Raw genomic sequence first — 11,292 nt, 5'->3', positions numbered from 1 at the left:
ACAAGCCAAGCACAGGCAGGTCATCCCACCTACCTGAGGGGCCGCTGAGGACAGGGCAGCTGCAGCCAGACCACCTGCACCCCTCACATATGCCCACCAGGCAGGTCAGTTACTGTGCCTTTGGAGGGCGTTGCTAAAGCAGACAGGCCCTGCCTAGGAAGAAACAATGGCTGCCATCCTGGTGTCCATCAGGATCAGGGCACTTAAGAAGCACAGTCACCTAAACTCAGGAGACTTGAGTCCAGTCATGATCCAGAGGCCCGGGCTAGAGCCTGTCCCCTAGCTGAGATGTGACCTGCATTAGCTGTTCTGTGAGTACCAAACTCATCAGACTGCTGCTATTCCTATGCCTCAGAGTTTACCAGGGCTGCTTAACCCTGTAAATCTTATACTTAAAATCAGGGCAGGTTTGGAGCCACCATCATCCGGAGATGAAAGGAGGAAAAGCTTGGTGTTTGGTCAGCCGTAAACAGGCCAAAGCACTGGAGACATCACACCTACTTTGGCAGGGAGGTGGCCAGAGGGCTATCAAGGGTTAGATCGGCAATGAGGGTGAAATCCTGCATTGAGAGGAATGAACAGGTCCTGGATTAGCCGGTAACTCTCTTCACCACTGAGGGGATTTGAGCCTAAAGGTTTCAAGGGGTGTGTGTTTCAAGATCTTCCCCTCCCAAACTCCAGAGGAGGTAAAATAACTGAGAATTCCTCTGCAAAGAGGTCCTTTCTGAAACTTGACAGCCCTCTGGTCACCACCCTTTAATGCAAGGCTACCTAGATTTCCTTGGAAAATCTGAAACCTGGACCCTCAGGTAAAACTATGAGTTTGACTTGGTTGCCAGCAGCAGTGCATGTGGCTGCACCTCTGCATGGGAGACCTACCCAAAAGAGAAACACTTTCTTTTAATGTGCTCAAGCACATTAGTTGAAACATTTTCTTTACTGTTAAGGGTGGGGGGGGCGGGGGACTTCCCTGGTGGCGCAGTGGTTAAGAATCCGCCTGCCAATGCAGGGGACACAGGTTCGAGCCCTGGTCCGGGAAGATCCCACATGCCACAGAGCAACTAAGCCCGTGCGCCACAACTCCTGAGCCTGTGCTCTAGAGCCTGCGAGCCACAACTACTGAGCCTGCACGCCTAGAGCTCGTGCTCTGCAACAAGAGAAGCCACCATAGTGAGAAGCCCACTCACTGTAACAAAGTAGTCCCTGCTCGCCACTAGAGAAAGCCCGTGCGCAGCAACAAAGACCCAACACAGCCTAAAAATAAAAATATGTGCTATAAACATTTCAAATGTTTAAAAATAAATAAAATAAAATGTTAAGGGGGTTAAATTAGGGTCCCTCCATTTGATATAATAATGTGCTTGAGTTGAACAGTTTAAGGCTGCAGTACCATGGGAAAATACTTTGGCTACATTGTTAAATAGCATGTCTAATGATGTCTTTAAAATAGGTGTTTTTCTCCTCTTTTCACAATTTCTTTAATACAAGGATATGAGATGAGTTACTGAGCCTCTCTGAACCTTAGTCTCTTTATCCGAACAGTGCCAATTCCTGTGCCTCCAGGTTGTGAGGATCAAAGGAGCACAACTTGAGCTCTAAGTGCCCAGCAGGCAGTGACTGTTCCAACTGCTGCCCACCCCATCCAATATCTGGCGGGTCACAGCCTCTTCCCCAAGGGCATTGCTGCAATGAGCAAAATCACCCCGGTGAGGAAGAGATGGTACCAGTCTCTGCAAAGATGGGCTGGGCCCCAGGCTGGCCTGAAACCTTTGGCCCTTCTCACTGCCCAGACAACTGGTCCATCAAGGATGGGGTGTGTCTCCACTGAGCTGTGTCCTCCAGAAGATGTCTGCTCTCATTACTTGAGCACTGTACCCCTTTATCGGGGTACTCCCTCTAGGATCCAAGCCCAGTGTCAGAAGGCATGGTGGGAAGTCAGGGAACCCAAACATCAAATGAGCATTCCTGTGGGCTCTGGGAACTCAAGTCTCTGGAGGGAAGAGGTTCATTCCCTTTCACCAGCCAAAAGGTACAAAGGGGAAGACAAGTGCCTTTCTCTTGACTGGCTTATTACCCAAAGTAAAGAAGCCCAGCGCCAGAGAGGTCGCAGGTCCACTTCCTTTGCTCAGGAATGCGTGTGTAAGATGCCTACCTCAGTCACAGTGGAACCTGTGGGGAAGACCTGGGATAAACTCCAATCTCAAGAATTAATTTTGGACTTCACACACCTATGGCCACCACCTCTTTTCTCTCAGTGCCAACACTATATACAAATATGCTTGACTAGCTTTTAGGGAACACACCTGCCAAGTTCTTTAACTGATTTTATTTTTTACATAAAAAGTTCAGTAAAAATTGGATAAAGTAAAGTGATTTTAAGCAGTAAATCAATCTTATCAACATAGCACAAGGCTGGCCGAAACCGCAAGGCAGCCTGCTCTGGAATATTTACATGATAACAAATTAAACCTTGCAGGAGAACTTAAACCATCCTTACAAAGTCTTCTGTGATCCTAGCACGCAGAGGCTTAAAAGCAAAACAAAAACCAAAAACCAGGAAAAAACAAATTATTTTCAATATATTCACATATACATTAAAATATAATACAGATCGTCAGGGTAAGGGGTTGTGGGTGGGGATGCGCATGAGTCTGTGCGCTGACAGCACCGCCAAGGAGGAGACCCAGGCTTGAGAGTGGGCTCAGGCCTGGCCAGGGTCTCAGAAGGGAAGGTCTCAAGGGCCTAAACCCTTGCCTCAGATGGCCTCTACCAACAGCTCACAACCAGGGACCGCTTATTGTAGATGGAGCTCATTTTTGTGGCTTTCAGTTGAAATCTGCAGGTTTGAATTCCCCAGGGTGATGTGTCATCAGTAGCACAGGCCTGACAGTGGGGTGGGGAGAGAGGGCCCACGGGATTTCTTCTCCCCAGAGTCTCTCCTACCAGCTTGCCCGTCCTCCCACCCTGGCCCTGCAGCTCACTCTAATTCAGTGTCCTCTTTGGGTTTGTAAACAGCCCCAAACTTCTGCATGTACTTCTTAATGTACTCCTTGGTTTTGTGTTTCACATTCTCATTGCACTCCAGGTCCTCGGGGTTCTTACAGTACTTCAGCTCCTTATTCATAACGCCGTGAGTCAGCTGTCCAGGACACAGGAAGAGAGATCACAGCCACCAATCAGAGTGAAAATGATTTGAGGGGGGAAGGCCAGTCTGCTGCCTCGGGCCCCTTCTCACAAAGACTGGGAGGTGAACTGGAGGGGGAGGTTGGGGCAGGCTGGTGCTGGGATCACCAGAAAGGGGAAGCTCAGCTCTCAGAGAACCGCTACCATCAAGTAGGGTACCCTCTCTTCCCAAACCTTCCCCCTCTGTTCCTGGGTCTCCAGCCTGGGCATGTGTCAAGGAAAACTCACTTTTTATGATGAAAGGGGCCTTCTAGGAAGGTATAGTTTTCCCAGAACATTGTCAGACCACAAGCAGGGGGGAATACCTTGCGAGCTAGGTGTTTGAAATCTTCAGTTGTGGTAATTCTTCCCACTTTGCAGTCAGGTTTCCGGTAAGGGTTCAGGCACTGGACGATGAACTGGGACATCTACAGGTATGGGGAGAAGAGCACACTGCTCAACAGTCCAGAGAAGGCAAGAAAGTTGTACTGAGGAAATACTTAGAATAGGCAGTAAGCCGAGCCAGCCAATCCTTCCCTTTCCCTCACTCACACTAGCTGTTGTGGACAGAAGAATGCCAGTATGCCAGTGGGGTATAAGAGAAAAGAATCCTGGATCAGCCTCAAGAGGGAAAGGGCTCCCTTGGATGGACTTAGCAAGCCTCACTTGCAGATGGAGGGACAGAGCAGCAGGACTCCATGCTGAATCTCATGGCAGCCCCAGATTTCAGCTAACAAATCTCATGTTCTTGGCATAAAGAGACTGTAGCTAAATTCTCTGGCCCCTGGAGGCAGGGCAGAGAGGGCCTTTCTGTGCTACCAGGAGGCTCAGTGACTCCAGGAAATGCAGGCATTTTGTTACTGAAGGCTACTTAGATTCTGTAAGTGTTGCACTTCATTTGATTCATACTACATCAATGTGAAGCAGAGGGACACATGATATGGCAGCTGGTTGGAGAACATCTGGGTTAAGACCCTTTTCAATACACAAATTCCCATGTCCTCCTGAGCTATCTCTGTAGTGTCTGTCCTACCCAGTGGCTCTCAAAAGAGATCCAGGCACAGGATTTCTGGAAGTATTTGTGGCGCTAAGCCACAAAGTTGACCCCAGGGGAAAAAGGGAGCGAGGAGGTGAGTGATAGCCACTCACCAGGGAGCACCATGAACAGGGTCTACCCATCCCTGAAAGTCAGTGAGTCTTCAGACATTCAAAGAACAAGGCTATATCACAAGGTAGGCACTAAATAAACAGCTGCTAGTTGGCTGGGCTGAAATGCCAATAATCACAAAGGGACAGTGAGAAACTTAAGTTTTAACTCTAGAGAAGGCTTTTACTCAAAATTCTTCTGTGGTCTCCTGTTTCCATACTCTCTCCCCTCAATCCACTTCCCCAAATAAAATAGGGGATTTCATTATTCCCAGCTTAAAATCCTGCAATACTCCCTGCAACTCACAGTACCAAGCAGCACAATACTGTGCAGCCTCATCTTCCAACACCCCTCACATACCGGGTGCTACAGCCCACAGATTCCCTGAAAGGGATGACGCCTTCTTCTGCCTCTGTACACTCTACTGCCTGAATTACAACCCTCCTGATCTATCTGGCTAATTCCTACCCCTGACTCAAGAGCCTTTCCTGACACCCAGAACAGAGACCTCCAAAGCCCTATCATGGCACATTCCTCACACAGCTGCCATTACTTTTTTTTTTTTTTTTTTTAATGCCATTACTTATTTACAGGTCTACCTCCTCCAACAGACTATGAGCCCCCTCGGTGAACAAAGACTGGAGTTTAGAATCTGGATGCCCTGAGGCAGAAAAGGTTAGTGTCCTGAGAGCTGTACTGCACTTCCAGCAGCATAAAGACGAGCTGCTTTCTCCCAATCACTTGAGGATTAGGCAGCCACCAAATGAGATATCACAGAAAAAGAAACGGACTTTGAGCCAGAGGCCCGAGTTCAAGTCTTCTGTCCAGAGCTTGCCTTCTCTAAACCTCAAGAGCTCCTCCACCAGCATAAGAGGAATTACAATTCCGGTCTTGCCTACCTCACGCGATGTTGTGGGGATAAAATGATATAATGGATATGAAAGTGCTTATTATCCCACTGTAAAGGACCATACCAATATGTCATCACATAACAACTACACAGTCCAATCACAGAAGCAAAGGAACACCCAAAGGCAGGGCCACCTAGTACTACAAACAGCTGTGCACACTTAGGATGAGAAAGAAAGGGTCTCAGTTTAAGCCTTCAGAATGTAGTGTCCACATCCCACCAAACCTTACCTCTTTTCTGAATACTTCTTTGCTTTTCTTAGCCAGCTCACTGGAGGTGTCTGCTTCTGCTGTCTTAGGCTTTTTTGAGGTCTAGAAATGGAAAACACCACAGTGTGGGAATGAGAGGTCAGGTCAGTGATGCCCTGCTCTTCGAGAACCTCCCTTCTTTCCCGCAATTGGGATGCCTGACTCTTGGTATTAGAATCTTAAAGGGACATGGCCTGGAGTCAACTTAGCTGCTGTTACCACTCTCACTTCATGTTTAAATCTTGTCATCTGGCACTGGCCTCGCTCCTATAAACCAAGTTCTAATTCTCTACCCTAAGTGAAAGCTACATCCTTGATGTAGTTAAACATTTGTTTCAGGGTCACCTTCTCTGCAGAGAAATGTGCTGTGTGATTTGGACCACTCAGGTCCCTGTTCTGAGCTGCAGTATCCCACACTGTCAAGAGAGGCCCAGACTCAACGGGCTCCACCTCTCCTGTCTCTGACATCCTAGGACTCCTGGACAAAGGCAAAATGATTTAGCCACACAACCATGGTCTAAATACCATGCTCCTCATCCAAGTCCCCTAGACTGTAGGAGACAGTCTCAGCATGCAAGAGAGGCTCCTTAAAGGTTGGTATCCTCGGTTCAGGAATGGAAACACTAAAGAGGTATCAAGGTGTTGCGGGGGAGGAGATGAGGGTCATGCAAGTCAGTGAACAGATGAGTAGATCCTAAGACAGAAGATACTCTGTCCCAAGATGCTAAAGATGATGACAAACCTAGGAATGCTCCCTTCCAGCACTGCAAGGGGGAGGCTGCCAGTCCCCCTGCCCCGCGCCCCCTGCCTGATTAGGCACTGCTGAGAGGTGAGAGGTCAGCAGCCCTGGCATTCAGAGCACCTGGCATGCAAGGCCACCTCCCCATACCTTTGCTCACCACCAGTCATCAAGCCCCTTCCTAGTAAATGTACTTCTCCATGGAAAAGATTATGAGCATTCCCCTTTGAATGCAACTCACTTCAGATGGATGTAGAAGCAGTTGGCATTACAGGTACTTCATTTTTTTGCTAGCTGCTTAGAGCACAAAATTTTTTCAACCTACCCCCACTTCTGATTCCTCTCTTTCCAGAAACAGTATGAAGGTGCTGGTGATGAAGGGACTGTTCAACTCCCTCTGCTCTGGACTGGCTCCAGAGAAAGGTGGCACTCCCCTGGCTTCTGGGCTTCTATACATCAGCTTTCCCTGACTTGTTATAAAAGCTTTGCATATTTTCTACTTTTCAACTTTCTTTCTGTGGCTGTGGCAGCAGGAAAGGGAGGGCAGGGTAGAAAGAACATACAGATTCTACCTCTGGTTTTAGGAAACAAAATGCAAATAACTGTTTTCAAATGTTTTGCTTTGAGATTTTGTGGTTATTTTTTCTAGCAGTAGAGAGTGTAGCTGTGCTTCACAATAAGACCTCATGTAGCATGGGATCAAGAATTGCCTGAATAAGCCAAGGTAATTTCAACACACCCTCAGCTGCTGTCTTGTGGATCTCAGAAATGAGTAGCAGCAGCAATGAGTACAGAAAGCCCCTTAAGGTATAACAATGATCTCAAGGCTCTGGCTCCTATAGAGGAGGCCAGGCTCTCAGTGAGGGCACTGTGTAGACAGGAATGTTCTGCTTCCCTCTGAACGGGGTATGTGTTCAGAAAGCTAAATAATTCCAGTGCATTTCTAATTTAATCTCTGACTTGGTGAGGTTGTAGGGCTTTAAAAACACACAATCCCCTGAGCTCTCTCTAGGAGCTTTCCTGGTCCAGAAGTTGTTGAGGTATCAGAAACACTACACATGATTCAACCTAAATTCTGCAACACACGAACCTGGTACACACCAATTAAAAGGTTAAGAAAGAAAGATCCTTGAAAATAATAAAAACTCAGTATATTCTGTTTTGAAGTTGCCGCCACCTTTGCTAACAAAAAGAGCAAAATAATTTCAGTTTGGTTCTAGATCAGGCACTATATACCACACCTTAGTTTGTCAAATGAGGCATGGGAGAGGGGGTGCAGGAAGTGAGAGGACAGGAACAAATCATCTCTACGACACTTTCAAGAAACTGGCAGGCCATTCCTTGCCTCTTCCATATCCACTTGTTTGCTCAGCCCCAAATGATGCCTCTCAGATGCCTTTGCATGCATCTTCAACATCTCCATTCTTAGTTCCTCACTTTGCCTAAACTATTAAAATACTCTTCAATCTGATCTCCAATGCTACCAATCTCACCTTTTCAAATGGGCCTGTTTCACTCAAGGAACACATATTTGATTGCCTGTCTTGCTGCTTTAAAAGCATCCACTGGCTTTTAAGCATACAATAATCACATTGGTAGGACACCAAGATCTTAGACAATTTAAATCTGACCTACTTTTCCATATTTTTATCTTGCTCACTACCTACCCCATATGTATCTAAATTCTTACCATAACCAAATTATTTTTATTGTTCCCTATATAGGCTCTGTCTTGTACTGACTTTATACCTTTGCAAAAACGGCTTTATTTGCCCAGAATCCTCTTTTCTGCTCACCTTAGCTATAGGTAAAATCATGTTTTCTGTGACATATCACTAGTGCATTTTCTTAGACCATTAATCACTGTGCTCCCATAGCATTCTGTACATACTTCTACTACAGCAATTATCCCATTGTGTTCTTGGTTTATAGATGTGGTTATTTCCTTAGATTGAACTTCATGAAGATTAGTACTCAGATTTATTTCTCTTTCTATCTGTAATACCTTACACAAGGCCTGTGAATTACTGAAAATTTACAATGTTACAGTCTTCATCTCCAAGGGCTTTAAAATCTAAATGAAGGCCCTAAAGATGGGAAAAAAAAAAATTGGAGCAGAAGGAATAAACACATAACCCACAGGCATCCTTCTCCTGTCTGAGATGCTAGCTAGGTGAATACAGTAGTAAACTGGTTAGGAATGTTAGATCCAAATAAGTCCCTGGCTATCCACGTCACACTAGGTCCTAATGATAGAGACAACGGTCTAGAAAGAAATCCAAAGACTGACACCTCAAGCCTTTGACTTGTGCATCATGGCAAGGTTGGTTGGAATATCAAAACTCATTTGTTCCTTCATAAACTATCAAAGGGTTAATAACAAAATAGATGACTTCATTTATATTTTCTTATTAGAAATACAAGAAAAGGTAAAGCTGACAAGTCAGAGACAAAAGCCTAAGAAGCTAAGATAGAGAGCGAATGAACATCCAGATAGTTTTTTACTGGAAGCACATGACAGTTATGGGTTTTTTCCCCCTTAGGTACCTGTCTCTATAAAAACTCTCCCACAGAAACTTTATACACTGCCAGTAGAAATGTACAATGATATAGCAACTTTAGAAAACAGTTTGACAGTTTCTTAAAAAGTTAGACAGAGACAGTCTAACTTTGATCCAGCAATTCCACTCCTAGGTATCTACCCAAGAGAACTGAAAATGTATGTCCAAAGATTTGTTCACAATTGTTCATATACCATTATTCACAACAGCCAAAGAGTGGAAACAACCCAAATGTCCATCAACTGGTAAATGGATAAATAAAAATGTGGCACATCTAATACAATGGGATATTATTCAATGCTAAAAAGAAACGAGCTACCAAGCCATGAAAAGGCATGCAAGAACCTTAAATGTATATTGCTAGGTGAATGAAGCAAATCTGAAAAGGCTACAAGTCCAAATATGTGACATTCTATAAAAGGCAAAACTGGAGAAAGTAAAAAGATCAGAGATTGTCAGGGATAGGGATGGGGATGGGGGGAAGCGGGGAGAGAGGATGAGATGAATAGGGGGAGCACAGAGATTTTCAATGCAGTGAAACTATTCTGTAGATGATAATGGTGGATACATGCCATTATACATTTGTCAAAACCCACAGAATGTACAATACCAAGAACACTAATGTGAACTACAGACTTTGAGTGATAATAATGTAGATTCACTGATTGCAATAAATGTATCATACTCCGGCAGGCTGTTGATAGTGGAGAACGCTATGCATGTGTGATGACAGGGGGTGTATGGAAACTCTGTACTTTCTGCTCAAATTTAAAGGGAACCTAAAACTGTCTGAAAATAAAATATATTAAGAAAAAGAGGTATATAAGGACCTTTTCAGACAAACAAAAATGAGACAGCTCATCACAATTAGACCTGAAATACTCAAAGTATTAAAGGAAATTCTTCAGACTGGGAATTCCCTGGTGGTCCAGTGGTTAAGAATCCGCCTTCCACTGAAGGAGACACAGGTTCAATCCCTGGTCAGGGAACTAAGATCCCACATGCCACGGGGCAACTAAGCCCGCAAACCGCAACTACTGAGCCCACGTGCCATAACTAGAGAGAAGCCCATGCACTGCAACGAAGAGCTCGCACGCCTTAACGGGAAGATTCCTACGTGCTGCAACTAAGACCTGACGCAGCCAAATAAATTTTTAAAATAGTGGATAGAATTTATAAAAAAAAAAAAAAGGAAATTGTTCAGACTAAAGGAATGCTAAATATAATGCTGAAGAAAGAAAAACATTTCCCCCAAAGTGAATAAAATATAAAAGGAGGTATGGATTTGTTTCCACTTTCCTTCTCATTCCCATTCCTTCGTTCCCTCTTCCACCTCTTTCCACTGACTTAACTAGTTAAGTGTCTCTTATTTTCAAAATTAAATACTATTCAAATCTTAGAGCATAGATATATTGTCTTTGATTTCATTCAAGACACCACATCCTTGGAGACAGTGAGTCCTGTTCCAAGTGGAAAAGGATAAAAATTTTTAATTCAAGCATTGAGAGTCACACTGATTCACATGACCTCTAATCCCGATTACTCTCTTGTTAGAAGGAGAGACGAGGAATAAGCTCTCTTTCGCTTTACTCTAGAATAGTATTTCCAGAGTAAAATATCTCAGTTGCAAATCTTAAAAAAAGGGGGGGCCCAGTTATACTTTTTTGGTGAGGTTTTTTTTTTGCGGTACGCGGGCCTCTCACTGCTGTGGCCTCTCCTGTTGTGGAACACAGGCTCCGGACGTGCAGGCTCAGCGGCCATGGCTCACGGGCCCAGCCGCTCCGCTGCATATGGGATCTTCCCAGACCGTGGCACGAACCCGTGTCCCCTGCATTGGCAGGCGGACTCTCAACCACTGCGCCACCAGGGAAGCCCCTTTGGTGAGGTTTTAATGCAACCAGTTTAACTTCTTTCCAGACCCACCAATCCCAAAATGGCAAGACATTAAAGCAAACGAAGAAAGACTGCAGTTAAACAGAAAAAACACATTTAAAAGAAACATAACATTAAGAAGAATGCTGTAATCTACAGGGAAAGAGCTAAGATATATTAAAGGAAGTTATAATGGAATAAGAATACTATGATTCTATTTGTATGTTTAGAATGAAAAGAAAGAAAAACATCTGTGTGTGTTTTCCATAAAGGTCTGGAAGAACATACAACAAAGCAAGGTTTTGCAACTTTGGCACTACTGACATTTGGGCCAGTTCTTTGTTGTGGGGGATTATCCTGTGCACTCTAAGATGTTTAGTGGCTTCTCTGGCCTCTGTACACACTAGAAGCTAGTAGCATCTCCACAGCTGTAACAACCAAAAATGTCTCCAAATATTATCAAAAGTCTCCCGAGGAGCAAAACTGCTCTTGGTTGAGAACCTGTGCACTAAATAGTTAACAGTATTTATCTCCGGAGAGGGAAGTATGATGAAAGGAGAGCAACTAAATAGAAATTAAGAGCTTTTATTTTTTGTTCTATATACTGTACTTCTGTATTGTTTGGACGTCCTACCACCCCCAAGCATTTTTTT

The 11,292-nt window shown here is 44.6% G+C and overlaps 1 protein-coding gene across 2 annotated transcripts in view; it reads right to left on the bottom strand.

Annotated features, from left to right (window-relative positions):
- Positions 1-2,311: 2,311 nt before the first annotated feature.
- The window catches only part of SETD2 (SET domain containing 2, histone lysine methyltransferase), an 84,795-nt gene continuing 75,814 nt past the window's right edge, over positions 2,312-11,292 (bottom strand). For both annotated transcript variants that reach the window (XM_060162119.1, XM_060162120.1), the window contains 3 exons: positions 5,450-5,530; positions 3,489-3,590; positions 2,312-3,139 (listed from right to left, as the gene is read on the bottom strand). In XM_060162119.1, the coding sequence (XP_060018102.1) occupies positions 2,978-3,139; positions 3,489-3,590; positions 5,450-5,530 (345 nt within the window). In that variant the 3' untranslated portion in view covers positions 2,312-2,977. The remainder of the gene's footprint in view (positions 3,140-3,488; positions 3,591-5,449; positions 5,531-11,292) is intronic.

The sequence above is a fragment of the Lagenorhynchus albirostris genome, chromosome 10 (assembly GCF_949774975.1).
Source record: "Lagenorhynchus albirostris chromosome 10, mLagAlb1.1, whole genome shotgun sequence".
In the NCBI taxonomy this organism is placed as follows: Eukaryota; Metazoa; Chordata; class Mammalia; order Artiodactyla; family Delphinidae; genus Lagenorhynchus; species Lagenorhynchus albirostris.
Note: the sequence above shows the minus strand (reverse complement) of the source record. Positions and strands in the feature narration are given on the sequence as shown.